The sequence below is a fragment of the Carya illinoinensis genome, chromosome 1 (assembly GCF_018687715.1).
Source record: "Carya illinoinensis cultivar Pawnee chromosome 1, C.illinoinensisPawnee_v1, whole genome shotgun sequence".
Classification (NCBI taxonomy): domain Eukaryota; kingdom Viridiplantae; phylum Streptophyta; class Magnoliopsida; order Fagales; family Juglandaceae; genus Carya; species Carya illinoinensis.
Genome location: NC_056752.1, coordinates 45,442,201 through 45,468,082, shown reverse-complemented (window position 1 = coordinate 45,468,082; position 25,882 = coordinate 45,442,201). Strand labels below are relative to the sequence as shown.

The 25,882-nt window shown below is 35.7% G+C and overlaps 2 protein-coding genes across 4 annotated transcripts; both read left to right on the top strand.

Moving 5' to 3' along the window:
* The first annotated feature begins 1,108 nt into the window (after positions 1 to 1,108).
* Positions 1,109 to 11,163, top strand: LOC122277203 (1-aminocyclopropane-1-carboxylate oxidase homolog 1-like). 3 transcript variants are annotated; one of them, XM_043087142.1, is made up of 3 exons: positions 1,109 to 1,764; positions 7,620 to 7,941; positions 10,800 to 11,095. In XM_043087142.1, the coding sequence occupies exons 1-3, from the start codon at positions 1,223 to 1,225 to the stop codon at positions 11,049 to 11,051; spliced, it is 1,116 nt and encodes a 371-aa protein (XP_042943076.1). In that variant the 5' UTR covers positions 1,109 to 1,222; the 3' UTR covers positions 11,052 to 11,095. The 3 variants fall into 3 exon arrangements, with proteins under 3 accessions (XP_042943076.1, XP_042943061.1, XP_042943068.1); XM_043087127.1 differs by lacking the exon at positions 10,800 to 11,095 and adding an exon at positions 8,080 to 8,601 and having other exon boundaries at positions 1,118 to 1,764; XM_043087134.1 differs by lacking the exons at positions 1,109 to 1,764; positions 7,620 to 7,941 and adding exons at positions 8,321 to 9,566; positions 10,321 to 10,642 and having other exon boundaries at positions 10,800 to 11,163.
* Positions 11,164 to 21,985: 10,822 nt separating this feature from the next.
* LOC122277193 (1-aminocyclopropane-1-carboxylate oxidase homolog 1-like) lies at positions 21,986 to 25,784 on the top strand. The gene is made up of 3 exons (XM_043087116.1): positions 21,986 to 22,579; positions 24,327 to 24,648; positions 25,255 to 25,784. The coding sequence occupies exons 1-3, from the start codon at positions 22,038 to 22,040 to the stop codon at positions 25,504 to 25,506; spliced, it is 1,116 nt and encodes a 371-aa protein (XP_042943050.1). The 5' UTR covers positions 21,986 to 22,037; the 3' UTR covers positions 25,507 to 25,784.
* The last annotated feature ends 98 nt before the right edge of the window (positions 25,785 to 25,882 follow it).

The window sequence follows — 25,882 nt, the reverse complement described above, 5'->3', positions numbered from 1 at the left end:
TTGTAGATTCTTGATGCTTTTATTCGTTTATTTATTTTTATCAAGGTTGGATGTATGGTTGCTTGATTTATAGTGGTGCTCGAAAGGTGATTTGTTGTTTAGTTCAGTGTGTTTATTTAGAGCTTGAAATGGAAGTAAAGAGCAGAAATTAGAACAATGAGAGAAACGATGAGGTCCCTGTTGCCTGGAAAGTGAAGTCTCCTTTGCCTAGAAGCGGGAATTTTCATTGCCTCATGGGGCTTTCTTTTACCGTGGTAAATAGAGGACGAGAAGTTGGGGAAGTTAAAGTTGAGGTCCCTGTTGTCTGAAAGTAAATTCTCCTTTGCTTCTATCTCTTGCATTTCCTCAAGGCAAATGCTAGAACCACACACGAGAGATTTCGACATTGTAACATTTTTTTTAATTAGTAATTAAGAAAATATTTTTTTAATGATATTGTAAATTTTTTTTAAAATATTTAGAAATATTAAAAAATAAATAAAAAAGGTATTTTTTTTATTTTTTTATTTTTATACTGTTAAAATCCCCGTGTGGCTGTAGAGCCCCTCTTCCTTGAATATAAGTGTCTCCCCTTGCTCTCTCTCCCAAGTCCCAACCTTTTCTAGCTGCTTTTCCTCTTATTTATATCTTTTCCTTGTCAGCTTGCAGCCTCCAATCCTTGACATAAATCAATAGGACGGAATTATTGATAATTAAGGTAGCCGTTACAGTGTAATAATGTTAAATATAATTATGGATGGTATAACTGTTATATATATTTTTTTAAAAAGTAAGATTTATTATTAAAAAATTAACTTTTTATATAAATCTTATATTTATTTATTTATTTTTAAAAATATTATACGACCCTTGCACATACTTCTCGTGCTTTTAACATTTCCCTTACCAAAAAAATATTAAAAATAAGAAACGATCGAGCGGTATAAGAGTTCCATCGAGATTTAAGTAGTGTGCAATAATGCAGAGTCAATAGAGTTGGTCCAATGACACATACAATGAAGTGGAATTCCACGATCTAATATTCGGCTCCCGGTGCATTGGATTCTGTCCCGAAAGTCAATAGAAATGGGCTGATTTATTTTATGTTGCTTGTCCCGTCTAAGATACAGCTAACCTTACCAGAAAAATGATGCTCTTTCCACTCATATATAATCGGCACCATATACTTTGCTACCTAAAAGAAATTCAAGAGCTCTAGCAGCTAATTAAACAAAAAGGAAAAATGGTGGTCACCAACACATCTGAAGTTTCGGCCTCAGTTGAATCTGACTACGACCGCGCAACTGAACTGAAAGCTTTCGACGAGTCCAAGGCCGGGGTTAAGGGACTCGTAGACTCTGGAGTTACAAAAGTTCCTCGGATATTCATCCGACCACCCGAGGACTTGGACAATCCTACCGATCCCAACAAGCCCCAACTCAATATTCCAGTCATAGACCTCAAAGGGTTCGATACAGATCCAATCCAACGTAAAGAGATTATCGACAAAGTTGGAGATGCGTCGGAGGCATGCGGTTTCTTTCAGGTGATCAATCATGGTATCCCTGATAGCATCATGGAGGAAATGAAGAATGGGGTACGCAGGTTCTACGAGCAAGACAACGAGGTAAAGAAAAGATTATACACACGCGACATCACGAGAAGCTTGGTGTATAATAGCAATTTTGATTTGTATCATTCGTCTGCGGCTAATTGGAGGGATACTTTTTACTGCTTTATGGCTCCTAATCCTCTCATGCCTGAAGAATTGCCTGAGGCGTGCAGGTACGCGATGACTTGAACCTATATATATATATATATATATATCTTTCCAAAGTCCAAAAATCTAGGCCTGTACAGTACTCTGTTTTTTTTTTGGAAATAATTCCTTGTACTTTTCATTAATCTTCTCTTCTTACATCTTTGTCACTCTTCAAACATCCTTCTATACAAACTGGGACATCATCAATTCATACAATTTCTTCATCTATAGTTAGAGCTTTTTTTGCTAAAGTATGTGCTACTGTATTCTTTTTCCTAGTTACAAAATGTATACTCCACTCATATTTATTCTTAAAATGAAGTCTAATGTCCTCAACAATAGGACTGAAAGATGGTAGGTCTTCTTCAGCTTCCTGCACAGCCTTCACCACTACTTTTGCATCACCTTCAAAGATTGCTTTCCGAATGTTTAAATCTGTGCAAAGATCCACTGCCTTCCTTAGTGCTAAACATTCTACCACAGCTGCATCCATCACGTTTTATCTCTTGTCACACACTGCAACCAAAGCCTCCCCATGTTCATCTCGAATCATGATCCCTATACCCATTCTGTGCTGTTTGATATCCATACATGCATCCCAATTCACCTTAACATAGTCTTTTGCTGGTTTTTCCCATTTCAAGCTTTCTGTCAGATCAGATTGAATTGCTACCTGTTTAGAATTAGTAACCTGTAAATCTTTGAACTCTTGTAAAGCTGCCCTTGTGAAAATTATCTCTCTCCTTGGGCAGGCTTTCCTTTCCTCAAAGAGCCAATCATTTCTTCTAAGCCAGACCTTTTTGAACAACACAACAACTTCCTTCAGTTAGTTCTTTGGAATTCTGTTCTTAAGCTTTCCCCACATGCTCATGAAGTCCTTCTCAGATCTATCCCATTTCGTAACACCACTTTCATCATTCCCCTATATATCATTTGCTGCAGGGCACTCCCACAGCACATGCATTATGGACTTCACTTTTGTTTCACAAATAGGACACCCCATATCCTCTGTCACCTTTCTTTTATGTAGGTTTTCTTTTGTTGGCAACAGGTTACTGGCAGCTTTCCAAAGAAACAGTTTTGTAGCATTAGGTACCTCAAGGTCCCATATGCTCCTCCACCTTTCATCTGCTTTCTTCTCAAGAGATCCTTCACCTTTATTTCTCTCTTTTATCTCTAAGTCCAGGAAATAAGCACTACGAACAGAAAAAACACATTTTTTGGAGGGACCCCATATCAACTTATCCTTCATGTTGCCTCTGCTTAGAGGGATACTTAGAATTAACTCAGCTTCATCTTCTGTAAAAAGAGTTCGAACTTTTACTTCATCCCACTCCTCTTCCTGAGTATTAATAAGTTCTTCTACTTTAGAGTCTTTCATCATCTGGTTTACTGGGATTGGACATCATAAGATATTGGTTTAGGTATCCATTTTGACCCCCAGAGTTTAATTTCCTTTCCATCCTCCACTCTCCATCTCAAACCTTCTTTCAATAGATTTCTAGCGTACCAAATACTCCTCCACGCTAATGATGGCTGAGCTCCTAGTTTTGCCTCCAAGAAACTTCTATTCCTGAAATATTTTTCTCTATACAACACTGCTGCCAATGAGGATGGATATTTGATCAATCTCCATCCTTGTTTAGCCAGAAGGGCTGTATTAAAGCTCTCTATGTCTCTGAACACGATTCCTCCATTCCCTTTCTGCATACTCAAACCTTCCCACTTCCTCCAAACTATTCCCTTCCCTTCCTTCTGCTTCCCCTACCATAATTTTGAAAACATCACATTAATCTCCTTGCATAATCTGTTGGGTAATTTGAACACTCCCATAGTGTAGGTAGGGATGCCTTGGAGAACATCCTTGATTAACACTTCTTTCCCAGCTTGAGATAAGAAAGTGTTCTTCCAATTGAGCATTTTCTTCTAAATCCTCTCTTTTATGCTTCTAAAAGTATTAAACTTTGACCTCTCTACCATAGTAGGAAGGCCTAAGTACTTCTCATATGTTCCACACACAAAAGATTGACTAGCTTCTTGAATAGCCTGCTTATCTGCATACTTGGTGTTTCTACTGAAAAACACGGATGTTTTTTCTTTATTGAGGAATTGCCCCGATGCTCTCTCATAAAGCTGCAAAACTTCTTGAATCTTCCTCCATTCCTCAATGTTTGCTCTTCCAAATAAGATACAATCATCCGCAAAGAACAGATGATTTATGCTAGTTCCCTTTCTAGCAACTTGGACCCTTTTGGTAAAAGCCCTTTTCTCATAATAGTCAAGTAGGCTACTTAAACTTTCAGCACAAACAAGGAAAAAATCTAGTGATAGGGGGTCACCTTGTCTCAATCCCCCTTGAGGCCAAAATTTGCAACCAGACATCCCATTTATTAATACTGAATAAGAAACAGTTTTAACAAATTTCATCACTAACTCCACCTATTTTGCACAGAATCCCAATTTTATCATCACTACCTCCAAGAAACTCCATTTCACTCGATCATAGGCCTTAGACATGTCTAATTTTAGAGCTATACTCCCCACTTTCCCCTCCTTCCTCTTCCTGATAGAGTGCAACAACTCAAATGCCACCATAATGTTATCATTAATTAATCTTCCAGGCAAGAAGGTACTTTGAGTAGGTGATATTATCTCAGCTAAAACATGCTTAAATCTATTGGTAATGACTTTAGAGACAATTTTGCACATGACGTTGCATAAACTTATAGGCCTATACTCGATTACTTTCCTGGGCGAGTTTGTTTTTGGGATCAGTACAATGTAGGTATAATTGAGTTTTGGGTCTATAGAGTTACCATTTAGGACTTCCAGCGCAGCTCTGCTCACTTCTTGTGACACAATGCCCCAATGGTTCTGGTAAAAATAAGGCCCAAGACCATCTGGTCCTGGGGCCTTTAAATGGGCCATTTGCTTCACTGCTTCTGCCACTTCTGCTTCTGTAAATTCCTTTGTCAGCCTATCATTCATCTCAGTTGTGTCTCTGCAATTCATGCCTAGTAAGCACTTGTCTATCTCATCTACTCTGGCTGTGAAGATTGAAATAAATTCCCAAAGTATCTTTTGAAAACTGCCTCCACCTCCTTGTGTCCATTAACCATTCTGCAATTCTCATCCTCCACTTCTTTTATTCAATTTCTTTTCCTTATTTGATTAGCACACGCAGGGAAATACTTAATATTTCTATCCCCATGCTTATACCAATTTCTTTTAGCGCGTTGCTTCCACCTGAGATTTTCTTTTTCTAGCAGTACATTCATATATGAGGTTACCTTCCTAAGTTCCTCCACATTACTGCTGCATTCTTTAGCTTGTAAAACTTTTAATTGTTTCGTCTTTTCTTCCATATATTTCCTCTCCCTCTGTCTCATATTCTTGCTCCATCTTTGCAGGACTCTTCTACTCTGATTTAGTAGGTCTATAATGCTCTTAAGCTCCCTCTCATTCCTCCTCTAAACGTCAGTCAGAACCCCTCCACAATCCTTATCTAGAGCCTAGTTGGCCTCATATTTAAAGCTCATTCTCTTCTGTTTTAAAAGTGGCTTATTCCCATAATTCTGTTTGTTTAGATGTACTAAAATAGGCTTGTGATCAGAGGTTCTTGCCACCATTACCTCCACCCATACCTCAGAGAATAGATCCCTTCATTAAGGGTTTGCTACTGCCCTATCTAACATTTCCTTTGTAAAAATTTTATCAGTATGAGAATTGCTCCATGTGTACTTGTCCCCCTTCCAGCCCAAATCATTAAGGTTTCCCACACTCATTACTTCTCTAAACAATTCCATTTGGCTCTTGGGTCTAGCCTTCTCACCCCATTTCTCATCATTAGTTAGAATCTCATTGAAATCTCCAACTATAAGCCACCCCTCATTCCCTTTTGGTTTCATGGTTTTTAACATTAACCAAGCCTCTTTTCTTCTAACTATTTCAGGTGGACCATAAAACAGGTCAGGAGCCATCTAGTCCCACCATCACCTCCCAACCAAGCATTTATGTGTCTTTGTGAGAAATTTGCAATTTCTAATTCAACATTTGAATCCCATAATAGCATTAGTCCTCCCCCTTTCCCAACAGCTTCCACAACAAAACATCCTTCACATGCCAACCTTCTCCTTATTCTTTTGCTTTTCTATTTTCTGATCTTAGTTTCTATAATGAAAACTATTTCGGGTTTATTCTTCTTTGCCATAGAGTAGAGATCTTGAACTGTCCGAGGGTTCCCCAACCCTCGACAATTCCAACTTAACAGTTTCATAATGATTGGCGGGGTTAACACTCAGCCTCTGCCATTACCTTGGTAACTTCCCCTTCTACTTCACCTTTCCCTTTCTTGTAACTCCTATCCCCCATCATATCTTCCACCTCTCCCACCCCTCTCTTTTTTTGTGTTTTCTCTGCCATACCAGCCCCTACTGGTTTAATTTTTGCCCTTGCCCTCCTCTTCCATACCCCTTTCTTTTTTTCTTGTCTCCCCTCACCCATATTTACTTCTGCCTCAATTAAGTTTGCTAGAGTTTCATCCCCCTTAGCATACTGGACAGAGACCTCCTGCAACAAGCTGATACTCTCTTCATTTGGTCCTTCTATAGCAACCAACGCCTTCTCAACATTTTGGCTCGTTTCACTCAGACCCCTGCTCACCTCCCTCACCATAGATCTTTCTTTCTCTCCTTCCTTACTACCCTGCCTTTTCCCACTCTCCCACTTACCATCCTCAGATTCTCCCCTTCCCTTACTACCCTCTTCCTCAATTTCTTCCTCAATTTCCTTCTCCTTCCTCCACCAACTTCCTTCATCCTCTCTTTTATTCATATTACTGAACCCTCTATTTCTTTGTGCCTGCACTGCCCTTAACCATTGCCTGTATTGATTTTCCTGTCCTACTACCTCCCATCCTCCTTTGCAACCTCCCTTCTCATGTTCAGTACATCCACAAGTGAAACAGATCCTAGGCATTTTCTCATAGCTGAATGGAACCCAAACTTTATGTCCTTTCACTATCAATGGTCTGCCTCTAGCCATCGGTTGAGTGATGTTCATGTGTATTTGGACTCTCAGATGGCATCCCCACCCACTCCCATCTTCTTGTACATCCACCTTCTCCACACTTCCCACTGTACTTCCTATTTGTTCTCCTCGCTTTTCCGTCATACATGATAAAGGCATATTGTGGAATCTCACCCAGAAACTTTCTAAGTTAAAATCCACTTGTTTTAATGGTGTATCCCTAACATAATCTTTCAAAAGCAATAGTTGGTTATCAAATAACCAAGGTCTTCCCGCCCACACCCTCATTTTATCAGCAACATTATTAAACACTATGGCAAACACATTTGGACTAACCTCAGTGAACTGAGCTCTCCTGCTGATCTTCCACAACTTTGCTAGAGTGGTTTCCAGTACTTCCTTGCTTATTAGTCTTTGCGAACAGAATTTTCCCAGTAGGGTTCTTTGCTCCTTCATTAACAGCTCCCTCAGCATTTCATCATCGATCTCTACGGTTGTTTTCTCCTCATTTAACAATCTAATTTCCTTCCATTTTTCTGCTAGGTCCTCCATTGCTTTCCTCTCCAAGATGCTCATTCCACTGCCAAAAAACTTCCACCCTTTCCACCGCAAGCAGCCCTTTTTTACTGTCCCCTAACCGCTGTACCCCTCCAAAACCTTCCCAACAACGGCCTGGACACCACCTCCTGATTCCCTCGCAACCAGTATAACCGTCTCACGTGCCTCTCTCACTCCTTCCCTCCACTTCTTTTCCCAAGAGAAAACAAAGGAGACTTGTACAGTACTCTGTTAACATATTATATACGAGGCATTATAGTTTATTCTGTATGATTCATTGATGGAATTGCAGAGGTGTTTTGATGGAGTACTCGAAGCAAGTAATGAAATTAGGCTTTTCTTTGTTTGAGTTATTGTCCGAAGCTTTGGGCCTGAACCCAAACCATCTCAATGAGATGGACTGCGCTGAAGGTCTGGCAGTCATTTGTCATTACTATCCAGCTTGCCCCCAGCCAGAACTAACCTTGGGCACAAGCAAGCACTCTGATAATGACTTCCTCACAGTGCTTTTACAAGACCATATTGGAGGCCTCCAAGTTCTTCATAACAATCAGTGGGTTGATGTTCACCCTGTGCCTGGAGCCCTAGTTGTAAACATTGGAGATCTTTTGCAGGCAAGTCTATGGATCTGCTTTCTCAATTTTACTCCCAACTTCTAAGAAGCAATTAAAGGAGCCTCTCTTCTACTTGTTGTTTTTCAATCTTTATCGATCCTAGCTAATGCTTTTCTTTTCTTGTATTGGAATGTTCAGCTTATATCAAACGACAAGTTTAAAAGTGTAGTACACAGAGTACTGGCGAGCAATGAAGGCCCTAGAGTGTCGGTGGCATGCTTTTTCAGCACAAGTTTACAGCCATCCTCGAAGCTGTATGGACCTATCAAAGAGCTCTTATCGGAAGATAATCCACCGCTGTATAGGGAAACTACAGTGAAGGACTTTGTTGACTACCTCGCTACAGATCGCATTGATTCTCCTTTGCGCCATTTTAGGCTGTAAATTTGATTGCAGTGCAATGTTGGAGATGCAGATCTGCCGGCATTAGTGGCTTGAGATTTGAATTTTATCCAGTTGAATTTAAAGGAATGTATAATTTGAGGCCTGGACTGTGGATGGCCATTGAACCCCAAGGTAATGTGATGTCAATTTCGCATATTGGGCACACATGATCCTCCTCAGTCCTCTCGGTAATTTAAGAATATGGGCAAGATTTAGTTGGATTTTCTAAATCTCCAAAATAAATTCTAATCCAATTGACACGCTGGTTTTGGGGTACGTAAGATATTTTTGTAAGATTTTGTCTATTTTTGGATTTAAACAGAAATCTAAAAATATGATTGGACGAGGTTTTGTACAGTTAAGATCAGGATTATTAGTGTACAACTATTTTACACCTTTATAATAAAATAATATGTTCTTAATTCAATTTTTTTTCTTAAAAAAAAATTAATATTGTATAATGTGATTGTATATTAGTTGTGTATTGGTCATCCTTACCACTTCTGTTTTTAAGTTTTTGGTGGTATTTAAAGAATAATTGATTTCTTAAAAATTCTGGTCACCCTGATCATCTCTTTTTAAATAAAAAATAAAACCTCTTCTCTATCTATCTCATATCATCAGATTCTTCTGGTCCTAATTTATATAGTACATATAAGATCCGTTCTCTGGAACTTCAACGGTTACCAAGCTTAAAAGAGGAGGAAAATGGTGAGAGACGAAGTTGCAGACTATGATCGAGCAAGCGAGTTGAAGGCGTTTGATGACACGAAGGGTGGTGTCAAAGGACTAGTAGATGCTGGGGTTATTGAGATCCCTCGTATATTTTATTTACCACCGGATTGCTTCGGCAAGATAAACTCAGTACCTGACGTTTCTGATGAAACCGAGTTGAGCACCATTCCTGTCATAGACCTCGAAGGCATCGAGAAATATGTAACAAAACGAAAGGAGGTTGTGGAAGCGGTTCGTGATGCATCAGAGACGTGGGGTTTCTTTCAGGTGGTGAATCATGGGGTCCCTGTGGATGTTCTGGAGGAGATGAAGGAAGGGGTACGTAGATTTTACGAGCAAGATACAGAGATTAAGAAAGAGTTCTATACCCGTGATCCCATGAGACCGGTTGTGTACAACGCTAACTTCGATCTCTACCATGCGCCCACTGCTAATTGGAGGGATACATTTATGTGTTCTATGGCTCCCAAACCCCCCAAGTCAGAAGATCTTCCAGCTCCATGCAGGTATGTACTCACGTGTACGTCCTCTGCAATTTGTAATCTTTTCTGGATTATTATTGCTATATTTTAACAACGACTTTCAATCTCGATTGACCATCTATTTTGGTATTTTTGGATTATTGTTTAGGAGTGATTGCGGCAATCATTTTTTTGAGTTAAGTTTTTAGAATTGATTGCCATCATTTTTAAACGAGATGTTTGAAATCGACTGGAATTGGTCAATTGAACTGAATTTGCAAGCGGGTCAAATGGTTTGGACAATGAGAAGAGATAGTTTTAAATAAAAGTTGAATAAAATATTATTAAAATATTATTTTTAAATATTATTATTGTTTTGAAATTTAAGAAAATTGAATTTTGTGTAAAAATTTAAAAAAATTATAATGACGAGATGGGATGAAATATTTTTACTATTTAAAATGAGGCTGACACTTCACTAAAATCAATTCGATTTTTGATTGATTCAAATGGAATGAGTTGAATTGATTTGAATTGAACCCTTATTCTTTTGCAAGCCACGGAACAATTTATTCATATCTTTGAATGAGATATTTGAGGGTGATGTTAAATTGGGTGATATTTTGAGAGTATTGTGTATGATGTTCTCCTAAAAAGTTGAATTGTGAAGCACTCTTTTTCTTTTAATAAATTACATTTCATTTTTAATAAATACTTTCATGCAATTTTACGTCTAACATAGAGACCGAAGAATAACCTATATCACCCTCACACACACATGTATATATACGTGCTGTAGAGATATACTAGAAGAGTACTCGAAGCAAGTGATGAAGTTGGGGATTTTATTGTTCGACCTATTGTCGGAGGCTCTTGGGCTAAACTCAGAGCACCTAAATGGCATAGATTGCGCTGAGGGGCTCATGATTCTTTGCCATTACTATCCGGCTTGCCCACAGCCAGAGTTGACATTGGGCGCAACCCAGCACGCCGACAATTCCTTTATTACCGTGCTTCTGCAAGACCATATAGGTGGCCTCCAAGTTCTTCACCAGGACAAGTGGATCCACATCCCCTCCGTGCCTGGGGCTCTTGTTATCAACATTGGAGATCTTCTACAGGCAAGTCTTCACCCAATTCATCATATTTTTAAATGCATTTTAGCTAAATTTATTGGTATTTCTCAATTTGGATGCATGCTTCAAAATCAAGACTTGCCTTCATTTTCTGTAGCTGCTAATTTGTAACTCTTTTTTCTTGTTCCTCTGGTCTTTCCAGCTTATAACAAACGACAGGTTTAAGAGCGTTGAACACAGAGTATTGACAAGCCGGTCAAGTTCGAGAGTGTCTGTGGCAAGCTTTTTTTGCACAGGTCTTCGGCCGACCTCAAAAGTTTACGGGCCCATCAAGGAGTTATTATCAGAAGACAATCCTCCAAAATATAAAGAAACTACGATTAGAGAGTATTCTACCCACTACAAGAACAAGGGCCTTGATGGAACTTCTGCGCTGCAGCATTTCAGACTTTGAACTCTTGCAAGAGACATAGAAAAGTGTCAAATTGAATATATATGTTTTGATCAGTTAAATTTCCAATTTACTTTTCAATCTTGTTTTGGAGCTACTCAATGTGGCACTTTTCTGTGGTTATTAATTAGTATATTTTATTATGAAAAGAGTTCAATGTTGGGGCCCCAAGTCTACCAACCATACATATCTAAGAGTGTTACAAGGGGCGCTCAACAAACTCATATGGAATTCCTTCGCATCGACACTTCACATCCCCGCATGAGAACGCGTAAAATATATAATTAAACGAGGAAATGTAGAATTAGACTTCGAATTCAGACCTTGACTTGATATAATATAAAATTACTATTTATTTTAAAAGCTTAAACGGATGAAAATATATAAATTTAATTATTTGTATTATATTATTAACAGATTTAGTTGATTCAAATTGAATTGATTAGAAATTAAATCGATTTTAGTCAACTTTTTGAATCATTCATTGAATTATTTTGACCGATCAATTTAGGCCAATTTGTGCCAAATTTTGACCAATTTGAACGTATTCAAAACTATATTTATTTTTAAGTTGTCTAATAAATAATATATATATATTTTTAATTTCTTGTACAAAAATATGATAAAACAAAACATATATTACCATTTTTTTTTATCATTGTATTCAATAAGAATTGCAAAATAATTAAAAGATAAAGTACATAGTTTTTTATTTTCTCTAGTTAAACAAAGAAATTAAGAAATGAATGAGTATTTTATATTAAATTTATGGTTGTACATTAAATACTACATTTGTCATGTGCTTATAACTTAATGATGTTTATCTTCTTTGTATATGAGAAAAAAAATGTCGACAATTGAAGTTGAATAGATAGATTACATATTGATTAAAACTATTTATATTCATATTATATTTTTATTAAAATTAGTAGATAAATTGATATTGTTTACTTTTTTATAAATGATATTAAATATTTGAGTTACATTATATATAATTTTTAATATATTTTTAGCAATATAAAAATAATCGATTTAAAATTATAATGAGTCGCTTAATTTAATTTACTGAATTCTTCGATTAATTCATTCGATCTTTTTCGGATTCCAATTTTTCGAATTTTTGGTTTATTACAGTATTCGACAATGACGGATGTTCTCCCACAAGCCATTATTGACTTCAAACAATCCTATATAGCCTACCAAATGTCAGCACCGATTGACCTGGTTTATGGTCTATGTGAAATGGATTTCTTTAGATTTTTGGTCGCTCTCTCCATTCCGAAAATAAAGACTTTTTATGTTTTAAAAAAATAAAAATAAAAATAAAATAAATATATATATATTTTTTGTCTCCTATTACGCACTGCTGGGTCTTCATTTATACAAAAGTTTATCTTATTGAGCAGAATTCCAAGGATTACGGTGACCACTGACCTCACAAACGAAGGAAAATCATAAAAAAAAAAAATATTGGAAAGATACGTTAGAGTACATCATACACAACAAAATGTGTACAATCAATGATCGCTCTCTCATAACTCATCATTTCTGTTGGATGAGATGATGTGATCTGATGGAATTCAATGGCCGACAATGATATGGAAACGATCCCGTATATATATGTACCAAACATTTTGTGCCGAAAGTCATGAATATAGCACGTAGACTCCACATTATTAATCAATGATAATCGTAGTACTCAACATATCTCGCGGCTGCCGTGTTTTTAACATTCTCATTGCTAAAAACAATTAAAATGAGGAACGATCAAAGTGGCCCAACATTTTACCAGGATTCAAGTACTGGGCAATTCCCGTGATCTAAGATTCCCCCCCTCCCCAAAAATTCAATGGTGCATTGGTTTTTGTCCCGAAATTCAATAGAAGTGGGTCAATTTAGACTGTATTTTGATGTCGAGGCGATCTCAATTGATCAAAATTGATAAGTAAATAATAATATTTTATAAATTTTATTGAGATAAATTTAAACGTAAATAAATTAAAATATATATTTAAATATATGAAATAATTAAGTAGAGATAAGTTTAACTATTCATAAAAATAATAATAAATTTTATCAATAATTAATTTAAGATAAATTGAATTGATTTTGATAGCCAAATACAACCTTAATTATGCAGGATGTATTGTTTATAAGATACAACTAATCTTGAACTTTACATAAAAAGATAATGCTAGGGTGCACACTGAATATGCACGCAAGTCAAGGATAAATGATTTTTTAAACATTCTTGACTATTAAGTAGGAAAAATAAAAAATTACAAAAATAAATTTATTAATAATTACTTCTTTAATTATTATAAAAAAATAAAAAATAAAAATATATTAGTGAGCATATTTAATGAACACATTAAAGATTCATATGAACATTTTCTGTCCTAAAATTATGTACGTATACGTCCTTTTCAGTCCTCTAATGATCTGCACCATATAATTTAGAAAAATCCTAGAGCTCTAAATACTTTTTTCAAAAAAAAAAAAAAGGAAAATTGATTGATCTAGCACTCTTTTACCGTTTTTTATAACTTTATAATAAATTAAAGATAATTTTATAAAATTAAAATTTATTTATAATAAAGTGACATATTTGTATTAATTAAATATAAAATAAATTGTAAAAAAATTATAGATATGAATAATGATAGCCTTACTATTATTTTATTATTTTTTTTAATTTTTTGATTTTTTTAAAATTTTCTTTTACTTAATGATTAAGTAAGTAACTATCACTAAAATTATATATTTTTAAAATTTTTTTTAATGACTAAAAATATTAAAAAAATACTTAAAACAAAATAATAAAAAAATAAATATACTATAAATAATAAAATAGAAATAAAAGAATAATAAGTATATGATTATATACGATTACAGGAAAAATGGTATCTCCTAGCTAGCTATCTATACTTTCGGGCCTCGGCTTTGGTTGAATCTGAGCACTGCAACCACGCATGAGCTGAATTGAAAGATTAAGATTAATCCGGCCACGTAGACAGAAAGGGACACGTAGACCCTGGAGTTGCAAGTAAGTACTTCCTCGGATATTCATCCGGCCACACAGTGACACGAGACCTTCGACAATCGTACGAATCCCATCGAGACCCTAATTACAAATTCTGGACAAGTTAGATTTGTAGATAGTATTAAGATAATTTAAATTAATGTTTTATTAGATTTTGAAGAATAATAAAAAAAAATTGAATAAAAATATTATAAAATAAAATTATTATAAAATAAAATTATTATTAAAATATAATTCGTTAATATAATTTTCAGAAACGCTTTGGATCGGAGGATCTTATAAATAGAGAATAACGGAGGCCAATCACAGTTTGCCACGTAAGAGGTACATTTTAAAGTCTGTACTGTGCGATGTAGGGAATAAACCGACTCATCTTCGTTGCTTTCGTGTTGAGCTGAAACTGGATACCTCTCTCTCTCTCTGAAACCCTAACATTAAATCTGAAGCTCAATCGGAAGCAAGCAATGCAGAAAAATCAGTTTATCCCAAGTTCATCAAGGTTTCTGTTTTTACTATTCTCGCGTGCTTCTATCATTTTTCAGTTGGTGTTATTTTGTCTTCTTTCAAGCTTGTTTATGCGTGAATATTAGATTCACTAGATTTACAGTAGGAATCCCATGGGTCATGATGGGTAATGACTTGAAAAAGTGTTCCACATAAAAGGGATTTGATCTTGTAAAGTGTCTTGCAAACAAGCTACTACTGTAAAGGTGTTTTTGTTAAAGCAAAGGTGCAGATCTTGTAAAGTGTTGCAAAAGTTTTCCGCATTAATTAGCCCAGGTGCCCTATCTTGCAAAATGAGTTTTATTCGATTATATTGTAAATGTCTATTTCTTGTTATCTAAATATTAAACTTGTATGTATCATTAAAAAGGTTCCTATCAACCATGAATAATTTCAATGTATGATACTTAGAGGCACTATTATTACTTGAAAAGTTGCTAGTAAATTGATAGGATCTTATGAAACAGGCTATTGTTTTTTTCACCAATACCTTGGATGAAGAATAGTCACTTTGTTTTTGTTGTAGGGTTTTGGCTTCAATTTCCCACGGTTCAAACACCGACGCACCTACAGTTAAAATCATGGTATTAAATATGTTTGGTAATATTATTTGGATTCAATATTGTACATATAATATTCAATATGTAATATATATAACATTGTTTTATGTTGGATGAAGGATTTTGGATAGAGTTCGGATAGTGATGACGTTGACATAGTAACGAGTAGAAACTGTCCACAAGGCATTGTAAATGAAATATTTGAGGATGAAACTGTGGAAGAGCAATGTGATATTAGCATGGGAGATGGATTGGACATGGAAGACGTCGTGAATTTGGGAGATGGTGATGGAGATGGAGTGAATGTAGGAGATAGAGTCAATTTGATTTCACTTCCAGTAGTAGAAATTTTGAACCATTTGTTGGGAAAGAATTTGATGGGGTTGAGGATGCACAAGCATTTTATAAAACATATGCAAGATGAAAATGTTTTGCAATGAGGACCAACCATACGGTATTATCGAGAGAGGACAGAAAATTACAAGGAGTACACTATGTTTGTACAAGGGAAGGGTTTAGGCGTGAAAGTCTAAAATAAAAAAAAATAAAAAAAAAACTCTCGAACATGCTGAAATAAAAATTGGGTGTAAAGCTACTATGTGTATAAAAAAGGATGGTGAAAGATGGGTAGTATGCAAGTTTATGCCTGAACACAATCATGATCTACTCACACCAAGAAGTACCAGCTTGCTCCGTGGGCATAGAAGAGTGACATGTGTGCAAAAAAACTCATTCTCACTTTGAATGAGTCCGGAGTACCGACAAAGAAGATAATGTCGGTGTTGAGTAAAGAATCATGTGGTGATTTTAACATTGGTTGTATTAGTAAGGATGTCGAGAATTATTTGGAAAATAAAAGAAAAAAATTATTTGAGGAAAGAGATGCACAAAAGTTGTATGCATACTTTCTTGATCAACAGTGTAATGAACCTAGATTTGTGTACTCCATGCAGGTTGATGAAAACGGGTGTATAGGAAGTTATTTTTGGGCAGATGCAAGATCAAGGTCTGCATATCAATATTTTGGTGATGTTGTGACGTTTGATGCGACGTATCTCACAAATATTTATAAGATACCATTTGTGCAGTTTTCAAGAGTTAATCATCATCACTAAACTATAATGTTTGGTTGTGCATTGTTAGTTAATGAAACAGCTGAATCTTATATATGGTTATTGAGAACATGGCAGGAAGCAATGCTTGGGCGTGCCCCTTCAACTATTATTACTGATGATGACAAAGCCATGATCATGGCCATTGCAGAGGTACTCCCAAATACAACTCACCGGTTGTGCTTGTGGCATATTTTACAAAAAATTTCAGAACATTTGGCACATGTCTACAACAAGTTTCCTGAATTTTCAAAAGAATTCCGTCATTGTATTCACGAGACAATAACATGTGATGAATTCGAGGAGGAATGGAGTTCAATAATGGTGAAATATGATCTAGTTGGTAATGATTGGCTACAAAATCTGTATAATCGACGGGAGAAGTGGGTTCCAGCTTACTTGCGAACCACATTTTGTGCGGGTATGTCAACCACACAAAGGAGTGAGAGCATGAATAAATTTTTCAAGAATTATGTTCGTTCAAACACGATAGTGAGTGATTTTGTGCATCAATACGAGAAAGCCTTAGATGCACACTATTTTAAGGAGAAAGAGAAGGATGTGAGAATGAAGTCAACTAGAGCGGTTTTGAAAACATGTTGGACAATTGAAGAAGAGGCGGCAAAAGTGTATACTAGGAAGTCTTTCGAAATATTTCAAGATGAGTTATTTAATAGCCAACGATACAAAACTACCAAAGTTCAGAAAGAGGGTGAAAGTAAGATGTATGAGGTGGCACCTAATGGCAAAAATAAACATATTTATTATGTGAATTTGGAGAGTAGAGAAGCGAAAGCAATATGTACATGTCATATGTTTGAGTTTATTGGTATTGTTTGTAGGCATATCCTATGTGTCCTTGCAAAAAAATCAAAATTAAATGTGTTGCCTTCTCACTATGTGGTAGAGAGATGGATAATCAACGCTAAGAGTCGAGCAATACTTGAAATACCAGTTTTTGAGGGGCATGTAATGACACAAGAAGATCCGGTAATGCGAAAAAATAAGTTGATGATGCAGTTTTACGATATTGCAGAACTTGGCTCACAATCAAGTTTTAGAATGAACCACCTTTCTCTTGTCGTAGAGAAGGTACACAAGGAATTGCTTTTGATGGAAGATGTTGGAGAAATAAATTTAGAAGCCGGAGAAATGTCACGTAATGATTCTCCTATGTTAAGATCACAAGTAATTTCAAATTTTTCACAAACTGTACAAGATCTTCAACGAGTGCCAACGAAAGGAAGACCGAAATCTTTTAGAGCAAAGAACCCAAAGGAAACTCAAGCAGTGAAGAAAAGGCGTTGTAGCATTTGCAAGATTGAGGGTCATACAAAGAACAATTGCCCTTCGTTGGGGTATAGTACTTATCTAAAAATTTTGATTTTGTTTTAATCTAATAAGTAATGATTTTTATGTTTTTATTGTCTTCCATGTAGGAATCTTGGGAACATAAATGAAGAACTTGGCTCACAAAGGGTGGATCTTGAAGAACATGTGACATGAGGTTGGTGAATTAGTTGGGTGTTGTTGAATTTATGTGTTTATTACCATGTGTACTTATTTGATATTTTTAATGCTACAAGACTTCAATATGGAAAGTGATGGTGCTGTTGAATTTTTGGGATCAATGTATTTGGATCTATTTATTTGATGGTATGTATTTGGAGCTATGTATTTGGTACTTTCTATTTGGAGCTATGTATTTGGAGCTATGTGTGTACTTGGTAATATATGGTTTTGACCTCTATGGATTTGGTACAAATTATTTGGTAGTATGTATGAAATTCTGTTACTTGTGATTCAGCAAGCTTCCATGTAGCAAGTGTATTTTTGTGATAATGTAATTAGATATGAACCCAGTTGCTATGTTTTTTTGTGCTCAGTTTTTTTTTTTTTCTTAGTCCAGGTGCTCTGTTTTTATTATGTGAATTTGGTAAGGGAGTTCAATAATATTTGAGGCGTGAAACTTCCCAGTATTCCTATCTGTGCATCCGAGTATTGAGTTCTTTTTTATGTTTGTTGCTTTGAGAAAAGTGACATCAAAAGGGTAATGAATTTACACATCCCAATTAAATTTACTAGATTATATTGCAGAGTTTCGGAAAGCCAAGATGAGAATGATTGTGCTTGCTGACCCACTCAGTTGTAGACACTTCTAGTTGCTTTATTGATGGCTTGCAGAAATATTTGTTATTTTGTTTGAGACAATGAAAACAAACTAGATTGTGTCCAAGAATTGATTACTTTTAATCACATCGGTCTCCAAGAATTGATTACTTTTTCTTTGTTTTTGGTTTTACGAAAGCGACTTAGACATGATGTCTCCCCTACACAATGAAACTGATTTTTTTTTTTTTTTCATTTTCAAGAACCCCCTGTTTTGATCAATATTCACAACTTCCCAGTTCAATATTCATAACTTCAATTCAATATTCACAGCATCCCAGTTTGACAAACATCTCCAAGTTAACCAAAATACAGACCACAACCAACAACCATCAACCAATATACATCAAGCTCATTTTCAAGAATTACATTCATTGAGCTATTTATCGTTCAAACTTCAACATAATTACAGCAAAAAGTACAACAGTACAGAACCATAACAAGAATAATGTCCTCTTATACTTCTTTTTCATAGCTTTAAACTTTGCTTCTTCAGCCAGCCAACGTTCTTGATTGATCCTGTCATTTATTCTTTGAGCTAACTCCAATGTCATTTTGCAACAAGTGTTTTGTTCTATTTCAAAATCAACCCATTGAAAAAATGAGTATTGTTTCTTCATCTTATAATTCGGACAATTAAAAAACTGTCTGCCAAAACTAGTATGTTTGGTAGAAATCCTTAACTTTGAAGGAATTCCACAATGGCAAAATGGCCTCTCCAAAATAGTAGCTTCATCTTTTGCTCTTGAAGTACAAGAACTTGAACTAACATTGCTGTCATAGTCATACTGCATTTGACAAGGACTGAATCAGTAAATGGCAAGTACTAATTATGTATTTTTAGTGCTAACTTAAGCTAATAATGCTAATATGTATTTTGAGAGGAAACTTGTTTATTGGTGTCATCATTTTAACCTTGTATGTTTCCTCTACTCAGAATTATAAATTGTAACCTAGCTAGCGAGTGCTAACTCCAATATCTTTACTATCTTACAGAATGCAAAGTTAATAAGGGGCATGCAATATTTTCTGGGTGAGATAGGAAGCTAGTTAAATGAGAATTGTTTAAGATTGTGTATAGGCTAGGGTTTCTTAGTGTCAAACGAGACAAAATACTTATCAAAATTTCTTGCTAATATTGATTTAAATGCAACATACAAGTCGTGCAATATAAGAATTTGTTTCAGATGAAGTACATTACTATGTACCGTTGTTCCCTACCATCATATGTCATCATTCATCCACAATATTGAATCCTTTTAGTTGAGATTCAAAGAAGGAAGTATAATAATTACAAATAAAAATTAAAAATAAATTATCTCCAAAATTCAAAGCGTTTAAAGTAAATGAGTGTTGGACAGAAAATATTTATACCGTATGTATTCATCCTTTCTTAAGTTAACCATATTCCACAAGCAGTTGGAAAAAAATAATTCAACGACCAACTCCAACGCAAACAATCCAAGAAATAACCCACAAACAGCTGAAAAATAGTAAACTTACATTCATTCTGTTTTTCGTGATTTCTTCTTCGATTTTATTGAGATCGAGAGGGAGAGGGTTTTCGGGTTTCGATTTTATGGAGATCGGGAGGGAGTGCTTTTTTTGGGTTTCGTTTTTATACAGATCATGAGGGAGGGGGAGGGTTAGGGGTTAGGGTAAAACTAATTTTATGGGAAATGATTTCATGGATGGGTTTCGGTGGCTAGAGAGATGTGTACTGCAAAGTAGAAAAAGCAAAGAAAAATAAAAGATGGCTGCAAAGTAGAAGGTGGAACTCGTCTTCGATCATACGTAGAAGATGGTTTGAAACAGAAAAGACTGGGTTCGGAAGGGAAGCTTGGGTTCGGAAGAGAGAAGGGGGACTTGTTTCAGAAGGGAGAAGGGTTCGGAAGGGAAGTCTGGGGAAACAGAGAAGATTGATGGTAGTTGAATCACATGAAGAGAGAGGTTGAGAAGGGGGATTTGTTTCCCTGCATCACGGCAGTCAGAACCTGTTTCTGTCTTTCTGACGTGTCTATCACCTATTAGCCTCCGTTAAATGCGAGTTGTAGGATTGTCCGGTTTTAAGTTATTCCCTATAATTTTTATTTAAAAATTTGAAAAAATTGAATTATTTTTATTTTTTGTTAAGAATTTTGAAAAAATTATAATTATTAATTTTAAAAAATTGTAATAATTAACATTTATGTTTAAATAATATTTGTGAAGAAGATAGATGAGATGAAATAAAAAAAAATTTTAAGATAAAATTTTTTTTCCAAAAGCCCTCACTATTCATGTTATAAATTTCAAACGTACGCTTCGAAATATTTCAATCCAACGTAAAGTGATTATCGATAACCGCGTCGAGCAAGCTTGTCCAAAATTTATATAAACAAGTTGAATAATGTTATTTTATCCTTTTATTTTTATTTTATTTTTTGAATTTGAGTGATTATATATTTAATTTTTTTAAATATTTTTTTAGAAAATGACTATTAATATATTTTTTTAAAATTTTTTTAAAAAATAATTAAAAATATTAAAAAAAAAAGTGAGTGCTGCTTGTGAGTTTTGCTAGAGCACGGCACCCTTGCAGCACTCAAAACAAGTTTATCTGTAACTACGTACTTATAAAGATCTGCTTAAGAAAATTTTATAAGATTTGGTCTATGTTTTGAACAGATCAATCTATAAATATAATTGGACGAGATTTTGGACACGACTTCAAAGATTATTTATAAGATTAATTTGAAAGGTCAATAATGCTAAAAAAATATATGAGGGAATATATATGTTTAAAAAATGAGAATTGCTATTGGAAAGTCCTTTCACCACACATCTAAATGGTATAATATAATTTATAATATTTAAATTTTAAAATTTTATTTTTTGATTAAATTATGTCACGTGAATATTGTGTGTTGTAAAAAATTTCAAATAGAATAATTTTTTTAAAAAAATTAATAGTGACTTTTTTTAAGATATAAAATTAAATAATAAAATTTATATTTTCTTATTAGTTTTAAAATTTTAAAATAAATGATAATTTTACATATTCTCAAAATAGATGTTATAAGTTTAAATTTAAATTTTATATTCTATCTCATTTAATTAAAAAATAAAAAAATTTAAAATGTGTATGGCCCAATCATTAAAAAAAAGTTTCACAAATTCAACCTATTAATTGAAACAGAGTTTCGCGAGGAGTATTAAAGATAAAAAAATTAAATAATAAAGTCTACTTTATACTATCAAATTAAAATTTTAAAATAAATAATGATGCTGACTAGTTTTTTTGTCGTTTGCATAGTTACGACAACTGGATCATAAATAATGGTCCAGCTCGTTATCACTAGCGGTGCAGGTGTTAATTTATACAGAATTATTAGATGTAGTCGTGTAAGTGGAAGGTAAACTGTTTCCTAGAATGAATAAAAAAAAATTATATAAATTTTATATTAATTTATTTTTTTTAAAATGACTATATGCTGTTTGTATAATTACTATAAATATCATTTGGTAAGATCCGTTCTCCCCTTACGACTATAAATATCATTTGGTAAGATCCGTTCTCCCCTAACTTGTATTAGATCAGTTACCAAACAAGTGGAGGGAAATGGTGAGAGCCGAGGTTGCAGCCGCACCCAAGCCAGATCACTACGATAGAACAAGTGAATTGAAGGCTTTTGACGACACAAAAGCCGGTGTCAAAGGGCTAGTGGATGCTGGGGTTACAGAGATCCCTCGTATATTCCATTTACCACCGGAGTACAGCTTCAACAATAACTCAGTTTCTGATCATGACAATCAGTTCACAATTCCTGTCATAGACTTCGAAGGCATTGAAGAAGATGTAACAAAACGCAAGGAAGTTGTGGAAGCGGTTCGTGATGCATCGGAGACATGGGGTTTCTTTCAGGTGGTGAATCATGGGATCCCTGTGGGTGTTCTGGAGGAGATGAAGGAAGGGGTGCGGAGGTTCTACGAGCAAGATACTGAGATTAAGAAAGAGTACTATACCCGTGACCTCATGAAAGCGGTTGCGTACAACTCCAACTTCGATCTCTATAGTGCACCGTCTACCAATTGGAGGGATACGCTTGCGTGTTCCATGGCTCCTAATCGCCCCAAGTCAGAACAACTGCCAGCTCCGTGCAGGTATATATATACCTGGTATGCAATTTATAATTTTTTGGATTATTGTAATTTAAAAACGATCTCATAGGTTTGCATGAATTTTTAATTGCCTGATCATTGCTCAACTGAATTATATCATACGCATCCAGTTTGAATTAGGAAATTAAAGAATCTACCAAGAATTGTTTAATGAGATAATGGGTTTCGTGCCTTAAGTTGATTATCTGAATAATACAGGGTTGTATTTGTTTATTTTACTGTTCAATGGTTAGCCAGGGCATGGAATTAATGCGTAGGAGTGAGTACTCGTAATCCTTGGCTTATATTTAAATGCTATTCTATTTTTTGATTTATCACCTAATTTATGAGGATTGTGATCTTCATCTTATCCACCATTCAAACGGTTCTAATTCGTATCATGTGTAGCCCATAAAAATATCATTCAGATCAACATGACAACTCCATATTTTTTCTTTGGATATTATTATAGCATTTTCTCGATGCTGGGGATGATTTGTGGACGGTGGTGCTTACGGTAGTGATACACATCTATGGCTCGACCAAATAAATGAAATACAAAAAACAAATGAAATACATATTTTACATAGTTCAGTAATGTAGCATGAGTCCCCATGGCGTGGGGGAGAAATTTCACCATGAAAGGAGTGAAATACAAACTCTCAACTCTGGGTTTTAGGTCTCTTTCGCACAATATTTTTGTCTCAAAAGAAGAAGTTGAAGAAGTAAGAGGGAAAGAGAAATGAGGGGGGTGGGGGGGGGGGGGGGGGGGGGGGGGGGGGGCGGCAAGATTCAACCCGTCCTTTCTCTTTGTCGTGACCTACCTCCTCTTTTGCCTTGCTGCCCCATGCATCTAACCTTTTGTCCTCCATTGCACTTTTTCTTTTTTCAAGTCATGTCTAGTTTCATATTTAGTTTTTGGCCTTGATTTGTCACGTTAACATCGTGTTTCGCATGCTCTTTGCTGGGTTTCAGAGAATTGGGCCTTTATTATTGGGCCTGCACAACACAAAAGAAGAGGTTTGAGGAGGGCGACCTAGGGATGGGAAGCTTCCGATACCAAAATTAGTAAGAGTTGCAAATGTTGGCCAATAAAATTTTAGAGAGAGATGGGGAGATTCAGAGAGAGTTTTCCTTGTACTTGAATGTGACTATTTATACCGGTGCTCAGGGGCGGTACCAAGCCTCTATGTCTTCGTGGACACTTGCACCCTTTTCATGATTCCTTACTCAGTCTCATTAATGCAGCGCGCCTCAACGGTAACACCACTGATGCAGCGCTTGACTTTGGTTAGGTTGCCATTAATGTTGCATTGTTCTTGTCTGATTTGGCCCTACTGTCTTCTTCTGTGGCCTGTTGATGAAGTTGTGATAGAGATTTAAGGGTTTTCCCTTACTTCGTGCTTGTCTATATGGTCAGGTACTCGAAAGTCGGATGTTGTCCAAGGAGTTGTCTGGTCAGCGCACCCCTTTCTTAAATTTTGTCTGTGGGTTGGGCTGATGGGACTCCTTTCTGTCGGGCCATGGACCTTGCCCCTTTCCCTCCTGATCGGGCTGTTGCCAGGCCGAAGGCTATGAGGGGAAAATCCCTTACTTGTCCCCTATAGATTTCATAAAAATTGAACTACGAAATGCTTAATTTTTTTACTCGATCACCGGCTTCTAATAAATATTTGTTTTTAATCTGGAGACTTTAACATTTACGTAGAGACAGGAGAATGACATGTGCCATCTTAATAAATACTTGTAGAGACATACTGGAAGAGTACTCCAAGCAAGTGATGGAGTTGGGGATTTCATTGTTCGAACTATTGTCTGAGGCTCTTGGGCTAAATCCAAAGCACCTAAATGGCATTGATTGCGCTGAGGGGCTCCTTATCCTTTGCCATTACTATCCGGCTTGCCCACAGCCAGAGTTGACATTGGGCACAACTCAGCACGCTGACGATTCCTTCCTAACTGTGCTTCTGCAAGACCATATTGGTGGCCTCCAAGTTCTTCATCAGGACAAGTGGATCGACATCCCCCCCGTGCCTGGGGCTCTTGTTGTTAACGTTGGAGATCTTCTACAGGCAAGTCTCTTCACATGAATCTTGTACATGTTTTCTCGGTATCAATTGTTATTGGGGTTGGACATCCTTATTGCATCTTCTTTTCCTTTATTTTACTAATGACATGCCCTTCATATGTGTCAATGCATTGTAATTACATGCGTATAATCTGTTGGTCTCACGGACATTGCACTTCCAAATAGTTGCAGATTCCACCAAGCCAGGTCATTGGCTTGAGCTGTGCTCTTTACTCGTCGTCTCTTGCTGGGGACCTTGTCATTATATATTATGATTTATGGAAGTGAACAGTCTAAAGTACAAAATTTAATAACGAGCTGTTGTTCTTATCTAAGATATTGGCGATTGGAATTGACGTTAATGTCATGGGACCCAGGTTGGTTCTGCTTTAGTGTCAGAACTTTCTCATTTAAGAACTAATGAGAACATTCTACTTTTGATACTAATTAAGTACTAGTGATACAACACTTCCTACTTTTGTTTACTTCAATTGGTGTGGTTCAGTTAAATCTCTTGGTATTTCTCAATTTGCTCCAAATTCAAGACTGACCTTCATTTTCTGTAGCTGCTAATTTCAATTTGTTAACATTTTCCCTTTGGTTTTTCCAGCTTATAACAAATGACAGGTTTAAGAGCGCTGAACACAGAGTCGTAGCAAGCCGGGCAGGTCCAAGAGTGTCTGTGGCAAGCTTTTTCTGCACAGCTTATCTGCCTACCGGAAAACTTTATGAACCCATCAAGGAGTTATTATCAGAAGACAATCCTCCAAAGTATAGGGAAACTACAATAAGTGATTACTGTGTCTACCTCAAAACAAAGGGCCTTGATGGGACTTCTGCACTTAAGCATTTCAGGCTTTGAACTCTTGTAAAGAGAGATGAAAAAGTACCGTTAGTATGAATGTGGGTTTTTTGGGTTGGATTTCCCAATTTCCCAAATTACTTAGTATGTTTAATTGCTATATTAATATCACAAGAATAAATGTTAGGGTCCCAAGTCTACTATATAAAGGAGTGTTACAAGGGCAGCAACTTTAATTATATGTACTCTAGAAGCTCTTTTATTATATGTAGCCTATAAACTCATATGGCAGTCCATGCGGCAATACCGCATAAATAAAAAAGATTCATACGGACAAATCGTGTCTCTTTAGTGATGATCGATATGTGAACTAATTAGGAGGCATGTTATCATCTTTTGGGTTTATTACAGAATTCAAGGTGAATTTTTACATTTT

Bases quoted from the DNA above. Each gene is read 5' to 3' on its own strand.
- LOC122277203 (XM_043087142.1), top strand. From the start codon at position 1,223: ATGGTGGTCACCAACACATCTGAAGTTTCGGCCTCAGTTGAATCTGAC. The intron at 1,765-7,619 runs GTACGCGATGAC...ATGGAATTGCAG, and splicing joins GAATTGCCTGAGGCGTGCAG to AGGTGTTTTGATGGAGTACT. The intron at 7,942-10,799 runs GCAAGTCTATGG...TGGTCTTTCCAG, and splicing joins ACATTGGAGATCTTTTGCAG to CTTATAACAAACGACAGGTT.
- LOC122277193 (XM_043087116.1), top strand. From the start codon at position 22,038: ATGGTGAGAGCCGAGGTTGCAGCCGCACCCAAGCCAGATCACTACGAT. The intron at 22,580-24,326 runs GTATATATATAC...AAATACTTGTAG, and splicing joins CAACTGCCAGCTCCGTGCAG to AGACATACTGGAAGAGTACT. The intron at 24,649-25,254 runs GCAAGTCTCTTC...TGGTTTTTCCAG, and splicing joins ACGTTGGAGATCTTCTACAG to CTTATAACAAATGACAGGTT.